The sequence below is a fragment of the Nycticebus coucang genome, chromosome 14 (assembly GCF_027406575.1).
Source record: "Nycticebus coucang isolate mNycCou1 chromosome 14, mNycCou1.pri, whole genome shotgun sequence".
NCBI classification, from domain to species: Eukaryota; Metazoa; Chordata; class Mammalia; order Primates; family Lorisidae; genus Nycticebus; species Nycticebus coucang.
The window spans coordinates 90,166,174-90,187,498 of NC_069793.1; the positions used below are offsets into that span (position 1 = coordinate 90,166,174).

General features: G+C 34.9%; 1 protein-coding gene across 1 annotated transcript in view; it reads left to right on the top strand.

Annotated features, from left to right (window-relative positions):
• Positions 1-21,325, top strand: part of CNTN5 (contactin 5) — a 1,447,249-nt gene that overhangs the window by 589,242 nt on the left and 836,682 nt on the right. The window contains exon 3 of the mRNA XM_053561942.1: positions 3,344-3,469. Within this exon, the coding sequence (XP_053417917.1) occupies positions 3,415-3,469 (55 nt within the window). The 5' untranslated portion in view covers positions 3,344-3,414. The remainder of the gene's footprint in view (positions 1-3,343; positions 3,470-21,325) is intronic.

Sequence of the window (21,325 nt, forward strand, 5' to 3'; positions counted from 1 at the left end):
TACTTTGCTTTTGTTTAGTTTTGGGCCAGGGCTAGGTTTGAACCCACCACCTCTGGCATATGGGGCTGGCGCCCTACTCCTTTGAGCCATAATTACTTTACTTTTTACTTTATTCAAGAAAGAGACAATTATTTAACTTAGCATAAAGTCTTCTAGTTTTATATATTTCAGAATAGCAAAGAAAATAAATATCAAATATCAATCATTAAAAAAAGATAGGTAAGCAAGCTTATGAATATCTTAATTAGTTTAATTTAATTAAGCACACTCTACAAGGTCAGACAATTAAGTTTGCTGACTCATCCTAGAAAAAGTGTTACATGTCTCATTTCTGAATATCACTCGGGTCACCTTGGAAGTAGTCCTCTTGTGCATTGGTGAGAGGTATGAACACTTTTCTGGGATGAGTTTGCAGACTTAATTGTGTAAATTTGTGGGCACATACCAAAGATATCATTTTGTACTTCATAAATGTATATAGCTATGATGTGTGAACTGAAAAAAAGAAAAAAACTAATAAAACTCAATGTTATCTTTTTTAAAAAAGAGAAAAAACAAGGAAAGGAAGCAAAAAGATAGAATGAATATGATGTAGGTACCTTAAAAACTGAGTGTGTGTGTGTGTGTATGTGTGTGGGTTTTAAACTGTTGTCTTTCATGTGTTTAAGCCCTATGGACCAAGCACTGATGCTTGAAATGGAATACAGACACACACACACATATACACACACATTTATTCTCATAGAAGAGAGTTTAAGATAAAATAGATCCTTTTAATAATAAAATTCAGTGTGCCATTTACATTTGAGGATAGTACAAACTGTGTCTGGAGCATATTTGTAAAGATTGTTTCATAATAGCCTGCATGTAATTTTCTCAGAGATGCCTTGCATGAACCCTACTAAAGTGGCCCTCCTACCCTCTGGTCATTCACTGTCCCTGTACTTTGTGTAGATTTCACTTTGTGACACTGATTTATTGATCCACATTATCATTGTCAGAATCCCTGCATTATAGCCCTTTAAAAATTAGATTTCTATCTAAGACGAATGATTTCTTGAAACTCTGCTGAAGATCCTTCTCTTCCATTTCCAACTCAGACTATCCTCACGAATCAGTTCCTCTGACAGCTCTAAACCTGTTTTAATCTTACAGGGTTCCACTGATTCGCTGTTTTGCCTGTATTTAATGTCTCTAGATGTGTGTGCACACACCCGAATGTGGTGTTTACCTTTGTAAACATCCTATTGTACACACATAACTGCTGAAATTATGTTTGTTGAAAAAGAAAGTTTAAGACAACAAAGGACATTTGGGCATTGTAAACAGAAAGGGGAATGACCACTTTGGCAGGGGTTGGGGACCGTGGAAAGACAGCAGAATCTCATCCAAACAAGTTGGCAAAACCATATTATTTCTCAGACCTCACAAGTCAAGTTAGGCCAATTTTATATGGATCCAAAATTTGCTAATTTAAATATGCCACTCTTATGATTCATAATTGTATCTCGACAAACTTTAAATAAATCTCCCCATTTTTTTTTTATTGTTTCCGGTTCATTGAGGGTACAAAGAATTAGGTTACACTGATTGCATTTGTTAGGTAATTGTGTTATAAGTGTGTCCCACCCCTAAGGGGAGTGCCATATACCCTAACCCCCATCTCTTTCCTTCTCTCTGACCCCTCCTTCCTCTGCCCCCACCTTGATTTGATTGGAGTTGTTCTCTTTTGTGGGTATGTATTAGATCATCTACTGACTTCATATTAGGTTTGAGCACATTGGATTCTTGCTTCTCCATTCTTGTGATGCTTTACTAAGAAGCATGTGTTCCAGGACACCATGGAATACTATCCAGGTTAATACAAAATATGTAAAGTCTCCATTTCTTTTCATGGCTGAATAGTATTCCATGGTATACATATACCACAGATTATTAATCCATTACTGGGTTGGTTGGTCCACATTTTGGCGAATGTAAATTGAGGTATGATAAACAATCTAGTCCAAATGTCTTTATAATAAAATGATTTTTTTTCTTCTAGGTAGATGCCTAGTAATGGGATTGCAGGATCAAATGGGAGGTCTAAAGTCTCTCTAATTATTATGGGTGATATGTCAATATTCCTTTTCTCTTTTCTGGTTAAACCAGAGTTTTAAAGGGTCAAATTAACATATGAACATAATGTTTTTGTGCTTTAAATTGTCTTTATTTCCAATATTTGCTCAGGAAATAGAAAACTTGTTAAAAAGTTTCTTTTTTTAATGGGAGTGGTTGTAAACCAATTAACTATTTTAATTTTCATTTTCTTCATTAGTGATTCCTAACTGTAAGATTAAAAAAGACTACCAAGGCTGGGATTTAACAATAAAAATAAAGTAGAAATAAATGTAGTCAGAATAAAAGAATCCTTCCTTTGATGTGACTATTTTAAATTTCCATAAGGAAGGAACAGGTAATAAGAAAATAATTATAACTTAAAAAATCACACTGTACCTTATTTCTCGATTGAATTGCTTTTGACCAAGAAGAATAGAACTAGCACCTGAAAACTCTAAGCTACTCGTTTGTTGCAGGAACTTTCCGATGAATATTTGCCAAGTTCTTGCAGGAAGTTTAGTGTTAGAATTTTACATTATTTCATGTTTATAATATTTCCAGGGAAGAAAGAAGAAAGGATATTAATGTGCTATCCTGGTTATTGTTATAAAAATGGGATTAGACAAAAATATTAAATATTCATGAAAATCCTTGATTCCCTTAGGTTGCAGCTAGCAAAAGATACTGAGAGAAATAACTCACCAAAGCAGGGAGCTATAATACAGCACAGATAATCACAGGACTTATAAACAAAGGAAGTTGACTTTCATAATTAAATGAGAAAAATTTCACAGGGCAATTTTGATTAGCTCCGGGCACCATGTGTAAAGTCACTTGGCTAACTGATCATTAGTTATGTTCTAGACCAGAGGAGTAGATATTAATATAACCGGTTTCTCCAGCCTGTTTTTCTAGTCCAGTAATTTGTCTAATGGAATAAATACAGCCATTATACATTCCTGTGAGGAAAAATCACCCCCATTAGAGCCTAATGTTTTAGCTATCTTAGAGTATTCAATATATGAGGTAAATAAATGTGATAAAGTTTATCACTTTCCCTTAGTTTTTGTGTTGTTAATTAAATGAGTTCTAATGAAAACTATATTATTGTCGTCAATATCCAAGTATATATTAATCTGACCTTTTCACTGAAAGTTATTTATCATGTCATTAAGAGAACTTTGCATTGGCCATGGATTTGTTTTTTCCCTTCTGTTTTGAAAACTGTTATCTATCTCAACAGGGCACTCTTTAATGAAGAAACATCAGAGCTGTTAAGCACACTGGGACACAGAAGATTCCTCGTGACCAAGGATGGCTTCATCTTGGAAACTAGTTCTGTTTCTGTCGATCACTGGGTGTCTTTCAGGTAAACTATTTGCCTAATTAATCATTTGACTTTATAAATACCAAATAACAAAAAATATATCAACTTCTCCATTACAAAGTATCTTCAGGGGTTCATTTAAATTGATATCAGTATTTATACTTTTCAACCAAAAGAGTCAAAGCAACATGTAAGCCTCTATTAGTATTGTAAAAATTCATATACAATTCAATACAAGTTATATCATAAAGCTAATAAAATAACTATTCACCTCATTGATTTTTATTTATAGTCTAAACCTTCTAGCTTTCAGATAATGTGGAGATTATATTTATATATATAATGTATGTATAAATATACATATTATTATTTATAGCAGATAATTATATAATTATCTCATTAAAATGTTATACATCACTATATCAAAACAGAATCATCTTGGCCTTATTATATATATGACATAATTTAAAGGTATCTCTTAACACAGTGTATTTTTCTTAATTGTTTCATCACTTCTGATTATATCGGTCTTATTCTATATATTGACTTAAAATAGAATATACTTTATTCTGCGAAACAATTTCTATTCTTTGGAATACTAATAGCGTGAATGCTAAAAATTAATATTTCACAGAATGTTTGTTTTAAGATTGTCTAGAAAGTAAATGATGGTCGTGATGTAAATGCTATGCCCATAACATCTACAGATTTATTAGATTTATTGCCTATATTGTGAGTAAAATTTAGAAAGCATGTGTGGTGAGAGAGACTCTGAAATAAATAAATTTGAGAATAAAGGATTGTTTTTAGTTTTAGATGTATTTTTAATGTTTTAAATTTACTTAATATAATTTTAAAAATAAAAATAGTAATTTTTTTTATTAAATCATAGCTGTGTACATTAGTATGATCATGGGGCACCATACACTTGGTTCATAGACCGTTTGACACATTTTCATCACACTAGCTAACATAGCTTTCGAGGGGGATTAATGGGATTACACCTGCGGTGCATCTTACAAGGGTATATGTGAATCCTAGTAAATGTGGAATGTAAAGGTCTTAGCAAAATAACTAAGAAAATGCCATGAAAAATAGTAATTTTGAATGTCTGATCATTCAGTAATTTACTCAAATATGGAATATAAAACATATATGTTACATGAATATTCAGGATAATACATACATAGACATTTATGAACATAAGTATAATATATGATATAATACCTATATAAAGTTATAGAACATGCATATTATTGCATATGGTATCAGTATTATCACAGATAGCCTTAACTTGTATATCGTATTATATTAGTATGCAACAAAAATATTTAATTATGTTACATTTCTTTGTTTCAAAGAACTACATGTTTCAAAGAACTACAATAACACTTTTCCTGTATTGAGCATCCATGAAGAAAACTGTGGATTGCCTAAAAAAGAAAGGCCAAATAGAAGAAAAAAAACAAATAGAAGTAAATATAAATATCTTTCCAAATTATTTTTAAAATTTCACCAGTGTGACTTCAACTATGTACGTGAGTCTTCCTTAAAACAGAAATGTAATTCTGAGTATACAATCAGATTGTACTCTGAAACTTTATTGGAATTTCAAAGGAATTTTTTATATGCAGAGATAAATTTAGAAATTCAGTCATATAAATTGCATGTTATGTGTTAAATGTAATATCTATAATATACTTGTAGTAGTCCAAGTATTTTTAAAACACATATAAAGCCTCTTTCTTGCTGGAATGCTAGTTACTAAATAACTGCAAAAACAACAAACTGAATATTTGTTTATTATTAATGTTATATGTTAAATGCATTGCTTACATATAAAACTGGTTTAAAAAGAGACCAGATAGGCAGATTGAGACCTCTGGACAATGTTGGTAGAGACATCTACTTGTATGATATGAAAAGGTGAGAAATTTCAAGGACATTAAAACTTAATTGCAAACCATGGCTCACCAATTTTATGGTCACTTTGAAAAGAAAGAGTCTTCAGATGTTCTATGCGAGGTGAGGCTTTTCCTCATGCTCCCTGCTGATCTACGTCTAACTTTTATCTTCTCAATGTCATTCTCCTCTTGAACTTATAAACTAAATGGTGAAGATGAAAGAAGAAATACAAGATGAAATAAAGGATGCCCAGTTAGGTTTCGATTTAAAAAAAAAGAAAATCTGTTTTTATTGCTGTTGCTGTTGTTCTAGTACGTTCCATGAAATAGTTTATTTTATCTAAAATTTAAATTTAACAGGGTTTCCATTGTTTTTATTAATCTGACAATACTGGCTGGAAGGAGATTGGCAGTCTAACACCTGAGAGATTTACTCTCTTTATTGTTCCAACACTATTTTCTCAAATGGTCACTCCAAAAAAGGTATTAAACTGGTTGTGGAAAGAAGAAAATATTCAGCCTTGAGGTGGGGTCCATGATCACGACATTTCCAGCTCACAAGGCAATCAAGTTGTCCATCTTTCTATAAGGAAATGAAGATAAAAATCATTGGGCTGAGCTGGAAATAAGTGGAATTTCAAATGTAATAGGTAAAGCAGAAAGAGAAGTTGAAAACAAAGGACATTTATAAGTGTACATGATATCATCATATCTGCATTTAATGTGGAGCAAATATGTCACTTAATTAATAATCTTTTCTCTGCTATAATTAATTAGATATTTGAAATGATCAGTTATCAAGGATGATTATATTCAGAATCTTTCTTGCACCTTCATTCTCTCTTTTTAGCAAATTTTTCTGGAGGTAGAGACCCTATTCTGCTCTTGTTACTTACTTGATACTTAACATTCTATGTCTACTTTATTATTTTATTATTTGATATTTTATTCTTTAGTTTTCTCTAGTTATTGTTTTTAGTTGACTATCAGTATAAGATTATATAGCACTTTGACCTGATAACTATTACAGAAAACAAGGGTCATTCATCTGTAGGTTCTGACGGCATTTTATTTTGTTGCTACCATTGGAACTGACAACATTGAAGAGATAAGAAAGACCAGACTTTATTCCATATTTGCTTTATTTATTCATTTCTTAATGAATGGATTATCTTGGCTTGTTTAAGTAAGAAATGAAAAATAGCTCTCACATGACCCTATGTTTAAAAACTGGCTACTGATATGATGAAAGTTTGTTAAGTTTCACAGGGACATGAAACTGTTAGGTCTATGAAGTTTCCTGGTGCCCTCGTTCCCAGTGTCAAGAATATAGGGTGTCCATGAAGTTCATGTGCAATTTACAATGTAAAATATTCTGTATTTGAACCAATGACAGAGTGATCACAAATACAAAGCAATCACACATACACATTTACCACAAAGAAGAAGTATGTCTGAGAGGGAGAGAGGGTCATTCTCCATGAGTGAAGAAAGACCCAGAAGTCTGAGCACATACTGTCTTTTATATGCTCAGTAGTTTGCCTGACCTTTCTCCTGGCAGAATGGCTGCCATTTCCTGCCTTTGGTGTAATTAACACTTCGGGGTTGTATGCCAGATTACGTTAACACTTTACACAATTACATTATATGCATTCATCCTCCTAGAAGCCTTCATGAAAACTTCACCTATCGTTTTCTAATTACATGATAATGAGCTCCTGGTTAGTTGAAGGTCACTAGGAGTGCCTTACTGCGTATGTTCCTACCAGGGAACAGGTCCTAGCCAAAATTTGGTTCCTAGCTCCAATTTGGTTTCCTCTCTCTGTCCTTAGCCACTTCCTTGCCACCTGTTTACCCTCTACCATACCTACCTTATATTAAAAAATGGGTTCATAACTTTAAAAATGAGATATTATTATACATATCAAAATGGCTAAATTCAAACAAATAAGAATTAATTACAACATGCAAAATTCCAGTGAGGAGGCAGAGTGATAGAAACTCTCATTTGTTGATGGTGAGATTGCAAAACGGTATAACCACTGAAGGTTGTACATAAATGTTTATAGGAACTGTATTAATAATAATCAAACACTGAAACAGCAAAACTGACCTTCCATAATTGAAGAGATAAACAAATTGTAAGCTATCCATATAATGAAGTACTATTCAGTGATGAAAAAAGGATGAATAACCATATCATACAGACACGTGGAAGAACCTGTCTACACACTGCTGATTGAATGAAGTTAGTCTAAACAAGCTACATACTATTTGGTTACTCTTACGTGACATTCTCAAAAAGCAGAAAACAGAGACAATAAACATATCAATGATTGCCAGAGGATGGTTGAATGGGAAATTGAAGCAAAGGACATTTTTAAGGGTGGTGAAACTACTTGTATGATACTATAATAATGAATACAAGACAACATGCGTACAAATACTCAAACCAAATAGAATTCCACAGCACACAGTGAACCTTAATGTATGCAATAAAATATTTATATTATTAGGAGGTCAGAGTATCCCAGGATAGAATGTAGAATATGAAAAAGAATCTAACTATATTACCAAGATGAAGCAACCTCACTTAGGAGAACTGGGCGGGGGGGGGGAGACTTAAATAACTTTGGAAATGGGTCTGTAAAACTAAAGACAAAAAATACCATAATTAAGCACTGAAATCTAGTTGATAACATTGTTTCCCATGTTAGCAGTTCCAGTGTGTATGTATGCAAGAATGAAAAATTAATCGATGGAAGGCAGATGGTAAGGACCAGGTTTCTCGCAGTTGGAGTGGGAAGTTACAGGTAAGAAAGGGAATAAGGTTAGAATGATCCGTGTGGTAATAGATTAGAGTGGGAAACTTCAGTAGGAACTCATATTTAGGTTCATGTAGATATAGATTGTTACAGACAACAATATAGATACATATACACCCTTCCTTAGATATGCTCACATTCATTTTATTGCTCTGACAGCTAAGAAGAATTAGAAGTAATGTATCTCTGTAGAAGTCAGCATATAACAAACCAAGATCTTGATATCTAGTACCATTTTCTACTTAAATGACCCAGGGTTATTTGGAGAAATGACAGATTCTAGGACTAGGCAATACATATAAATTATTCTAGAGTATCCTCTAAAATCAGCAAGTAAGGAAGGACTAAAATAAACAATAACAAAAAAAAATTTAAAAAAGAAGAAGAAGAGGAAGGAAGAAACATAAAGCATACGAGAGTATAGTGTGCCAAAGGGACCAGAGGAGTCAACAGAGAGAGTTCCCAACATTCCCAACTGGAACAAGTTGAGCAATAAAGTAAAGAAGTATTGGGTTATAACTCAAAGGATACAATGAGTACTTACAAGTTCATATTGATCAAAATAAAAGATTAAATAAGCAATGAATCAGGAGAATAGACAAATTTCCATACAGGAGAATCCTTAAGGAGGATTAGTATGTAATGCCCCTCTCTTTAAGTGTTGTCTGTGAATAGTGCTTTTTTCCCAATGAGTACAGAATGAGAAAGGAGGGAAAAAGCAGTAATTTTACAGTGGAGGAACCTGGTAAATACTACTTGAGCCAGGTGATAGTCAAGGTCAACATCAGTGAAGATGAGTCATTAAGTTGTAGGGTTCACTATTGATAGGCTGTGATGCGAATGACACCTCAGCTCTCTGATTTTGCTCCCCAGAACTTATTACCCCAGCTAATCATTAGAAAAATAGTTAAATTTCTAACTTTGCTTGTAGTTATGGGTGATCTTGCTATTTATTTGGACTCTGAACAAATGCAGAGGTGTAGATTTAGAGTAGGGAAATACTAAACTCAAGGATGTACATGTTGAGCTTCAGATATCTATAAACCACTCAGGTCAAAATGTCCAAACATAGGGACACATGGAACTGGGATTTATTATAACTTGAATAATATTTGAAGCTATGAAAAGAGAAATAATCACCATGGATTATAAACCAATATATATATATATATATATATATATATATATTTGTGTGTGTATATATATTTATATTTATATATTACAATATATAACATATATAAAGCAAAGTAGAGGTTCTGAGTAGCTTGTGAATTTTAAGGCGAAAGAGAAAGTATAGTTTAAAAAGAGTAGAAGGTGAGTTATGTGAATTTAGGGGAACCCCAGGAAAGAGTAGTAACAGAACATCTCCAGAAAGGGGGTGGTCAGTAGAGGCAATGCATTTGGAAGTTTACATGAGATTAGTACTAAAAACTCTTCTTTTAGTGATAATAGTAGTTACGTTTAATTAAATAGTAGAAACATCAATGTTGTGACAGTGATTAGTGAATCGATAACTAGAAGACAATAATTAGACAACTATTATAATTTTTTTCTGAGAAGTTGAATCTAGGAAGAGAAAAAGGAGTGGCAGATAGCTTGGAAAAGACAAAAAAGTTGGGAAAGAGTGGATTTGTACATTTATTGATATGTGTTTCAAGGATGGAGAAACTGTTTATAATGATAGACATTCAATCCACTTTATATACAATGTACATGAATATTCACCATAACAAATCACCCCCAAATTTATTTGCTTGAAATAAAATAACATGTATTTATCACAGTTCTGAGGGTTAGCTTGGTGGTTCTTCTGGTCAGGGCTGGCTCAACTAATCTGTGCATTCCCCCTCAGGCTTGGAAAGGTATCCTGGAATGGTGTAATCTGGCCTCACTCACATTGCTAGTGATTGAGTCCTTGTTAGCAAAGGCAATGGAAATGAGTTGGTCATGTCTCTTAACATCCAGAAGACTAGCCCAGGCTCTTCCATATACTTGTGGATGCAATGGTCTTATGTGAAGCTAGAAAAAAAGTCATCCCCAATTTGCAAGCCTCTATGTTATACTTGCTGATGTGTCCTTGGCTAAAGCAAATCCCATAGGTCAAGATCAGATTCAAAGTATAGAAAATTAGATTCAACCTCTTCAAGAAAATGGCTACAAAAGTACAGCAGTAAGAAAAATTTGTATGTATTTTTCACTCTACCACATATTTATATATTTGACTATTTTATATTCAAATAGTAACTATTATGTTTATAGTTAACTGCAAAGAAGACTGAATATTTCCCTCTATCTTTATTTCAGATGCATTATCTATGAGAAAACTTTGGCTAAAGTTTAGCTGAGTTGAGCTTTCAAACAAAAAACTTTAAAATTCGGAAGATTAATTTTTTGTCCATATGAAATTAATCAACTTTAAGAAACTCTAATCTTTTATGATAGAATATGTGACAATTTGGGGGAATCATCATTTCTTATTTTTTAAGAAAAATAACTTATTTTTCTTAAAATAACTCATCATAACTTATTTTTTATCAGTATTCTAATTAGAAAAGGATGCTGGATTTTATCAAATGCTTTTCTGCATCTATCGAAACGATCATATAGGCTTTGGTTTTGCTTCTGTTGATATGGTGAATAACATTTATAGACTTGCGTATATTAAACCAGGCCTTGCATCCCAGGCCCTGGGATGAAATCTACTTGATCATGATGTATGACTTTTTTGATGATAAGCTGTAATCTATTGGCTAAGATTTTGTTGAGAATTTTTGCATTTATATTCATTAGTGAAGTTGGTCTGAAATTACCCTTTTTAGTTGGGTCTTTTCCTGGTTTTGGTATCAGGGTGATGTTTGCTTCATAGGAAGTGTTGGGGGAAGATTCTTTCTTTCTCATTTTTTTTTGAATAATTTCTGACGTATAGGAATAAGCTCTTCTTTGAAGGTTTGATAAAATTCTGGTGTGAAGCCATCCGGACCAGGGCATTTTTTTGTTGGAATTTTTTTTATTGTTTCTTTGATCGCAGTGCTTGAAGTTTGTCTGTTCGGGAGATCTATTTCATCTAGGCTAAGTCTAGGGAGAGGGTATGATTCCAAATATTGATCCATTTCCTTCACATTGTCAAATTTCTTTTTTTTTTTTTTTTTTGGCCGGGGCTGGGTTTGAATCCACCACCTCCGGCATATGGGACCGGCGCCCTACTCCTTGAGCCACAGGCACCACCCCACATTGTCAAATTTCTGGGCAAAAAGTTTCTGGTAGTATTCAGAGATAATCTCTTGTATCTCTGTGGGATCAGTTGTTATTTCCCTTTTGTCATTTCTGATTGAGGTTACTAGAGATTTTTACTTTTTTATTTCTAGTTAGTCTGGCCAAAGGTTTATCTATTTTATTTATTTTTTCAAAAAATGAACTCCTTGTTTCATTAATTTTCTGAATGATTCTTTTGTTTTCAATTTCATTAATCTCTGATTTAATTTTGGATATTTCTTTTCTTCTGCTGGGTTTAGGCTTAGATCGTTCTTCTTTTTCCAATTCCATCAGATGGCTTGTGAGTTTGTTGATGTGCTCTCTTTCTGTTTTTTAAATGTAGGCTACTAAAGAGATAAATTTTCCTCTCACGACTGCTTTTGCTGTATCCCATAGGTTTTGGTAGCTTGTGTCTTCATTGTTGTTATACTCAAGGAAGCTAATGATTTCCTTTTTTATTTCTTCCTGCAACCAACTGTCATTCAGCATAAGGTTGTTTAACTTCCATGCCTTTGTGTGAGGTTGAGCATTTTTGTTGGAGTTGAGTTCCACTTTTAGTGTCTTGTGGTCTGAGAAGATGCAAGGTAGAATTTCAATTCTTTTGATTCTGTTGAGGTTTGTTTTGTGTCCTAGGATATGATCAATATCATCCCAATGTTCCATGGGATGATGAGAAGAATGTATATTCTTTATCTTTGGGATGGTGTGTTCAATATATGTGTATCAAGCACAGTTGTTCTAGGTTCTCATTTAAATCTCAACATATTTGTTTAATTTCACTTTAGAGGGTCTGTCCAGCTCTGAGAAAGGGGTGTTGAAGTCCCCTGTTATTATGGTGTTATAGGATATCATATTGCTCAAAATAACCAAGGTCTGTTTCAAGAATCTGGGAGCATTTAAATTGGGTGCATAAATATTTACAATTGAAATGTCTTCTTGTTGTATTTTTCCCTTGACCAAAATGAAGTGACCATCATTGTCTTTTTTGACTTTAGTTGCTTGAAATCCACATGTATTTGAAAATAAGATTGCAACCCCTCTTTTCTTCTGAATTCCATTTGCCTGAAAAATTGACTCCCAACCTTTAACTCTGAGTTATAATTTGTCTTTTGACCTGACGTGTGTTTCCTGCATACAGCAAATAGATGGCTTGTGAGTTTTTTGTTGTTGTTGTTTTTTAACATATACATGTGTTTATTAGGTTTCCATTTTCTTGCCTTCACAAAATTAAAAAGGCTTAAAATTTAATAGCAATAACAATGTTTAAGATAAGGACTAGAGGGCAGCGCCTGTGGCTCAAGGAGTAGGGCGCCGGTCCCATATGCCAGAGGTGGCAGGTTCAAACCTAGCCCTGGCCAAAAAAAAAAAAAAACACCAAAAAAAAAAAGATAAGGACTAGAAAGAAAAACCTCATAAAGAACGAATGAACATAAATACATTCACAAAAGGAATCAGACAGTCACAGCTTCTGTTTTTTAATCCAATCAGCCAATCTATGCCTCTTCAGTGGGTAATTCAAGCCATTGACATTTATTGAGATAATTGGTTAGTGTGGTAGACTCAACCACAAAACTCTTGGAAGTCATCAAAAAATACAGTAATGTCTCGGGATATAAAATCAATGTCCACAAGTCACTCTCCTATTATTTTTCTGCATTCATGTAAATAAATGTGTATGCCTTTTCTTTTGCGAATCTTTCTATTGTTAGTTCATTTCAGCCAATTTTCAGGGAGTACAAGGGGAATTTTGTCTTTACCGCTACAGGTGTAAACATCTGCTTAGATCATACACAGCAGCATGTCTTAGTAATAATGATATTGTTACCTTCAATAGGCATAGCTTTATGAATCCAAAGAAATATCTTAAGTTGTTTTAACTTGTTAGTATAGCCAGAATCTCTCCCTCTCTGCTGGGTCATTGATTTCAGAGATTCAAAAACGACCATGAGTAAGCAAAAGGACAGAGTGTATTGATATTAGATAAGAAGGAAATCAGACCTCTGGCTCAGCAGAGGGGGGACCTGAGTGGCTAGCCTGCGTCTTCTGTCCCAAGATTTACATATGGCTTTTCCTATCCTATGGGCAGCAAGGTTTTAGGGAAATGGAATATCATAACCATTTGGCACCAGAGGGCTGAGGACAGAAGTTAATTTTAAAACTGTCCCTGTGTGGGAATGTAGTCTTCGTCCAGAGTATGTTCTCTGCTCCAAGAGTGGGGTCTTAGGTGGAACACCCAGTTAGATCGGTTGTTATGAGCTGTTTTGGGCCCAGAGAATGTGATCTGTATTCAGCCTGGTCTGTGGGCCAGCTTGGGCCTAGGAAATGGGGTCCCTGTCCAGCGCTGCGTGGGAGGACTCCTGTGTCATTAGCATGCACAGGATCAGCAGGCTCACTTTCATCTCCTTTCCTGTTACTGTTTTGTGTCCCTTTCAGTTTTGCTTCATGACACTTCTTTTTTCCTATGTTAACTAGTTTTTGGTCACATGCTTAGTTAAACTAGGAAGTATATGCAAGAAATAAGATGAAAAGACACAAAGAGCAGCAGTAGCCAAGTCATTAAATAGTTTAACAAAAAAGGGTTTTTTTTATATATGTATATTTGATAACGTTATTGATGTGAGTCTGACTCTTTCCTGACTGATGTGATAGAGTTCTTTTTTTTTTTTTTTGTAGAGACAGAGTCTCACTGTACCACCCTCGGGTAGAGTGCCGTGGCGTCACACGGCTCACAGCAACCTCCAACTCCTGGGCTGAAGCGATTCTCTTGCCTCAGCCTCCCGAGTAGCTGGGACTACAGGCGCCAGCCACAACGCCCGGCTATTTTTTGGTTGCAGTTTGGCCGGGGCTGGGTTTGAACCCGCCACCCTCGGCATATGGGGCCGGCGCCCTACTCACTGAGCCACAGGCGCCGCCCGTGATAGAGTTCTTAATGGAATAGTCTGACAGGAAGCTGAGATCTGAAGAGATAATACATGTGTGATATGTGATATATATCTATATATAGATGTAGTTACTAGATGATATCTATTTATTAGAATATCTAGAAAGCAGTTATTAATGCACTAACATACTATTATTGGGTTGAAGATTTTTGAAAACTCATTTTTTTTTGCATTCTCTAGTACCAGCTTCTGTTTGTCAACCTCCTAAATTTACTTATATGTTTCTATCAAAACTTACCCTTAATAAGAATAAGATTTAACTAGGTTTATTAAAAGTAGGATTATTTATATCTCTCCTAAGTGGAAAAACCTATTTCCCTGACTTAGTTTATAAATCTTAGAATTAAAAATAACTTGGAGAGTGTGTGGTCCAGACTGTTGCACATGGGAAAGTAAATACTGTTAGTTCTCAGTGGAGATGAGCCTTAGAGAAGTTCTACCTGTTGGGCGGCGCCTGTGATAGGGTGCCGACCCCATATACCGAGGGTGGCGGGTTCAAACCCAGCCCCAGCCAAACTGCAACCAAAAAATAGCTGGGCGTTGTGGCGGGTGCCTGTAATCCCAGCTACTCGGGAGGCTGAGGCAAGAGAATCGCTTAAGCCCAGGAGTTGGAGGTTGCTGTGAGCTGTGTGAGGCCACGGCACTCTACTGAGGGCCACAGGGTGAGATTCTGTCTCTACCAAAAAAAAAAAAAAAGAGAAGTTCTACCTGTCATGTAGATAGTAAGTTTTGGAAGAATAATGAGAGGACTGACTCCTCTAGCAATGCTTTTCAACATGAGAGTAAGAGAAGAGAAGAACTCCAACTGCTAGAGCCATAATAACATCTTCCTACATCTGTGTTACTACATCTGGTTTCTTTCTTCTGAATGCCTTTCAGATGCTTTTGATGTAAGCTGTGCTGCTTTAAAAACAACAACAAAAAGACATTTCTTTTCTCTACTTTGACCCCATTCTCCTCTGTTGGGTTCAATCCATTTTATTAGAATGTTGACAGTTTGTTCCCTCTGCCAAGAGGATGATGTACTGTTGAACAGAGAGTGCCTGTCATTGATAAGCTTATACAAATACACTCCTTCTGGGTGGCATGGTGGTAAATTGCATGGAACTTTGTACTTGCCAATTCACGCAGCCTAAGAATGTGCAAAGGAAAATGAAAACAGAAGTGTCGACAGAAAACAGGGCCTGATACTGTTAATTCTGGCTGGCCTACTTCAGTTGAGAAAGAGAAATGGAGTTTGGCTCCTCCATGATTATTTAAAATTATGTATTTGCGCATTGTATTGGTCCCTGGGGAAGTCATGATGATAATGGAGACCATCTCAGTGTGGGAACCCTTGTTGAATCTTATCAGATGTGCACTGGTGGTATTAGATGTGTAATTAATCAGAAGACAATTTAATTTCTCCATGACAGCGGGGATGGAGTAGGGGAATTTAGTGAGCTTGGTTATTTTTGTTTTAAAGGTAAAGAAAATATTAATATGTGTCTATAATTGTCAGCTTCCAGGAGTGATATAAAATTAAAATATCAACTAAGCAGCCAGGTTAACCATCCTAGAGATATGAGAGTAAATATCTCAGTAGAGTAGAGAAAGAATCAAATACTTTCTTTTTTTTTTTTGGCCAGGGCTGGGTTTGAACCCGCCACCTCTGGCATATGGGGCCGGCGCACTACCCACTTGACAGGTGCCGCCTGAATCAAATACTTTCTTAGGTTAGTTAAATGTTATTTCTTCCATATTAGAAACACATTTATTAAAAAATACTTTTTCCACTGAAGTACTGGCTAAAGAGTAAGCAATGTACCTCAAAGTGTTTTTTAATCTAAACATGCTTGAAAGTTATTTTACTGCCCCTAAACTAAGTCTGATACAAAATTAATCATACATATTGACTTTCTTTATTATTATAAAATAATGCGTGAAAATGTCATATTGTACCGTATGTCCATGAGGAACTGTGAATAAACATGCACCTCATCATTTTTTATTTTTAAGCTGAGATAAATTTCTAGCACAGTAATACTCCTATAAAATATGTTTATTTATGGTAGAGATTATTTTATTGCATAATCTGAGCATCTGGGGAACTGCCCCTATGTAGTCATTTGTGTCATTTGTCAACAAGAAAACAGTTTCTTTTCTGGATCTCACTAGTTCACGCACAGGCCTGTCCTGAATATATAGTGGAGAGATGATTACACTCACTGAGCACCGAAGCAGGCAGGCACTGTGAGACACAGAAGGCCTGGGAACCTTCCTGCTCGCCTTTATTTTAAAATAACATTATAGGTTCATCAGGTCCCAAATACTAATACCGATAGTATGTCATGTGTAAAATGAACCGTATGTAACTAACTGTGAGACTGAAAAGAAGTGAAGTGCTATATATTGTCTTCTGTTTATTTTAATTCTTTGAGAAAATCCTCTTTCGCTAACTATTCATCAAGTTAACCCCAGATGTCTTTGAAACTTTGTCATTTTTTGTATTTGGTATTATTACGTAATAGAGGTGTCAACCACAATATTGTTCCTTTCCAGCATTTGGAAAATATTTCTTTTCATTATATTCTCATTATAGTGTTAAAAATGAAGTTTGTCGGAGAAACTGGTTACTTCTCAATGACATGATCCAGTTTCTGACTATGCTCACAGCACGTCCCTACCCTCACCGTGGCGCCTACATGGGAATCCTCTGAATGATCTAATCAGGGATAAAGATGGTTTCAAATGATAGGCTATTTTCCTTTTTAGTACTTGAATATTTGAGGATTATGATTTTATAAATCTCTGTAAAAATATAAACTCACCTGCTCTATAAGAGCAGAGAAAACATGTTGATTCTATTTGATATTTTATACATACGTAGGATCTAGCGTACTGCTTGCTGTGAAATACGGGAACCTTGTTTTTTAAATAAATACAAAGAAAGATTTACTTGTTTAATTATTTCCTTGGATTAAGTGAGGCATAAACATCATTGCTGGTTATTGTATTTTGGTAAAAAAAAAAATATATGAATAATTTTAGAGTGTCTGATCATTCTAATGGTTTTCAATATTTAGAACTATTTTTGGCATATTTGGACATCTCGATGTCTGGAGTTAAAGCAGTAGTGTGAAAACAACCAGTAAATACCTAAAAACATACAGAAAGAAAGAAAAAGACAGTTAAAAGGTAAAATCTTTATATAGTCAGTGCCTTCAATTAGGCTGGTCAGCCCCATGTCACCCATTTTCACTTAGACCTGACAGAATTTGCTTCAAGAGGTTCTAAAGGTTTCTAAAAAAATCACCTGGTTTATCTGCCTCTTGACTTGCTCCTCCATGGTAATTCAGAGATGCACCGGCTGACAGTGCCTTTGCTGGCCTAGAGCTATTTTTATATAATGCCTAAATTCAGAAACAGCTATTTCAACCTGGCCCCAGGAACCTTATTTGTTCCAGAATAACCCTGGAGGAATTGACTGTTTTTTAAAACGGGATTCTGTGAAACCCACAAGCTGCATTTATCTCATTTATGGTTCAGTCTGTCCTCCAAAAAATATCATAGCTATAGATAAAAAGTTTCAAGTGGACATAGCCTATATAATTCATCAAAGATATTGTGTTTGGGGTATAGACATTACCGAGATAAAAGGCACTTTAAAAAATTCTCATTTTCAGTTCTAGTGACATAATGAATTACAAGGATTTTTTAGTATAATTCATTACTCTGTTAATTTAACGAATACAGCATGTCCCAGAATTCACCCCTAAATAAATATTCTCTATGTCTTGGCCACCTCTTTGTAAAATTTTATAAAGAACATTTTATAAATATAGGTATCTTCAGCTACACTTTCCCATTTTCCCTACATATGGTGTTTAGGGGCATGTTCTGGGACACTTTGTATTTACTCAGAGTCTACTAGATATTATTCTAGGCAGCGGGGACACAGAGAAAAACGAGACAGACAAAAGACACTATCTTTGTGAAACTCACATTCCATTACAGAAGATAGACAATTTACCAAGAAAAGAAATAAATAAAATTATTCATAGGAAATATTCCCATCAAGAAATTAAATAAGATAAAGGGATAGTGAGGGATAAGGATGGTGATGAGGTTGAAAGGTGTTATTATACACAGGATAATTTAGAACTTCACTCTGTCTGTCTCTAAGGAAAGACCTAATTAGTAATGGGGGGATCCACATGAGTACCTGGTAAAGGTAATTCAGGCAAGGAGGGGAAGGAAAATGGCAAAACCCTGATTTAGAACAGATTGAATTTCTACCAGAACAGTAGAGAGAAGAGTCTGTATGAACCAAGACTAACAAGAAGAGTGACAGCTAGTGAAAGAGGGAGGTAGGCAACGGCCAAAACAGAGGTGTAACTTGATAACATACTAAAAGGTCATCCTTGCTACCTTATGGAAAATAGACTGTAGAGCTTGGATAAGAAAGGGAGCACAGAAAACTGGTGGAATGCTGCGGCAGTAGTTGGGAGAGAGAATATGGCGCTAAAGATTTAGTATCATAGGTTTTCAATATCCATTTATCAACTTTATTATGAATCTGTTCTGGTATGTTCTACCAAAATGAGCTGACATGATCTTCAGCTGTATTAATAATGTCTAGAGTAGGGGGAGGTTAGATCTGCTTTACATCTATCATGCTAGTAATGACTGGTTTATATTCAGTTCCAGGTTCAGTCATATAATGGAAGCAGAGATAATCACAAATGTATTGGGGGATGAAAACCAAAATGATGGATAACCTTGAAATCATGTCATAATAAAAATGACTAGCAGTAGGACTAAATTAAAGATGCAGCTAATATTTAAGGGCATTTTTGTCCAAAAGTGAGGTTCCTCTTCCTTTAAGGTCTGCACTGAATTGCTTTTTGTAAAACAATGAGTAAAAGATTCAGGACTCCAAGATACAGATGTCTTAGGAGGGGAGGCAAAAAAGGTTTATCACAGTTGAACTATGGATACATCACCTGGTTGTCCTTCTTCAGAGTGATTTTGACCTGTCTCTTCTTTTATATCCAATGAACAGTAATGACTTTTGATTACAAATTTCTTTCTTTATTTGGGACACAGAGAATTGGCCTTTGTACTTTAATAACAATCAACTCTAATGGTACATGGCATAAAACAAGATATAAAGACTTTGAAGAAAATGGCTGGGAGCACTGACTTAAGCCTATAATTCCAGCTCTTTGGGAGGCCAAGGTAAGGGACAGTTACTTCAGCCCAAACACAAAATAAATGAGCCGGGTGGGTGTGGTGGCAGCCACCTGTAGTCCTAGCTTCTTAGGCTGAGATGGAAGCCACTTTCTCATTAAAAATAAATAATAATTATAATAAATAATAAGTAAAAGAAAACTGAAGAAAATATCTTAGTGACTTGCAAAAGTTTCTCAGTTTCCCACAGGAAAAAAGAATTGTCACCAGGTGTGGTTAATCCTAGCACTGTGCGAGGCTGAGGAGGGAGTATTGCTTGAGCTCAGGAATTCAAGACTTGACTGAGTGAGTGAGACACCCACTCATTAAAAAAAAAAAAAAAAAAAAGACCCAGCTGGGTGCCGTTGTGAGCACCTGTAATCCCAGAGGCTTCCAGAGGCTGAGGCAGCGGGATGCCCACAGCTCGAGTCTGAGGTTGCAGTGAGCTATGATGCCATTGCACCCTGCTCAGGGCATAGGAAGGGACTATGTCACAAAAAAAAAAAAAAAAAGGTAATAAAAAGAAAAATAAAATAAAAACTAAGCAACAAAATAAAAAGAAAAAAAAATTGTCACATGCCGATAGCCAGGAATCTCACGTCCCATAGAATTTCCAAAGGTTAAAACTGCATACAACTGCTGTCTACAAGTAGTTGAAAATCTGTTATACATAAGCAGTTAGACTTAAGCTAAAATATCTATAGGGACAACTGTAGAAGCTATAGAAAAGCAAATGGTAGAAGTCAGCTCTATCTCAAGAAAGCCTGCCATTTATCTGTAAAGCAAGTTCAAGCATGAGTTAAATGATTATTATGTAAAGGCCATTTTTACATCGAAGGTCTTTCTCAAGCAGATAATATGAGTGCCATGTCATCCTCGAAGGATAGTTGAAAGTTGTTCTTTTTTTTTAATTTTAGATTTTGTTAATTTGTAATAATAGGGGATAGTTTAAAAATAGATGACTACCAAATGAGAGAGTGATGAGTGGTTATAAAGAACTGAGAATGGAAAGAATGTTTTGGAAGTAAGAAATAACCTATGGGTACAGCTAATGGACTTGACACTGGCTGAGTAAAGTGGATAACAGAGTGAGAATGAAAGATATTTCCGTTTGCTATTTTGAGCCAACATGTGGGAGAATAGTAGACACAACACTAGAGTAGAAATAAAGGACAAAATGGATGTATTTTGAAATTAAAAATAGCAAAATATGATGTGACATTGAAATTAAGGAATAAACACTATTTTCAAATAGAATTTAGTAGAAAAATTGAAACACTAGAATTTGTTTTTGTTTCTTTGTTTTTATTTCATTTGGCTGTTTGTTTTTTGGAACATGTTGGCAAGAGTCTAATTTGTTTTGGATTCCATCGAAAGAGGTTCCTTTTTAAAAAAAATAACATGAACCTGTGTATAAAATGTTCTTTGATTTAAATGATTCCATTCTGCAAGGCTACTGTATATGGTCAGAACTTTGTATGTTTTAAAATATATCTTCCTCTATGCTTCCAGAAATGATTCCTTTCAAAAATGCAAAATAATGGGCAGCACCTGTGGCTCAATGGAGTAGGGCGCCAGCCCCGTATGCTGGAGGTGGCGGGTTCAAACCCAGCCCCGGCCAAAAACTGCAAAAATAAATAAATAAATGAAATGCAAAATAAAATTTTGAGGTTAACATCAATTAGAATGAATTATGGGACTGATGGCAACTCAGCATTTCATACTTTGTAACACAGCAACATAAGGTACTTTATTCTCATCCTC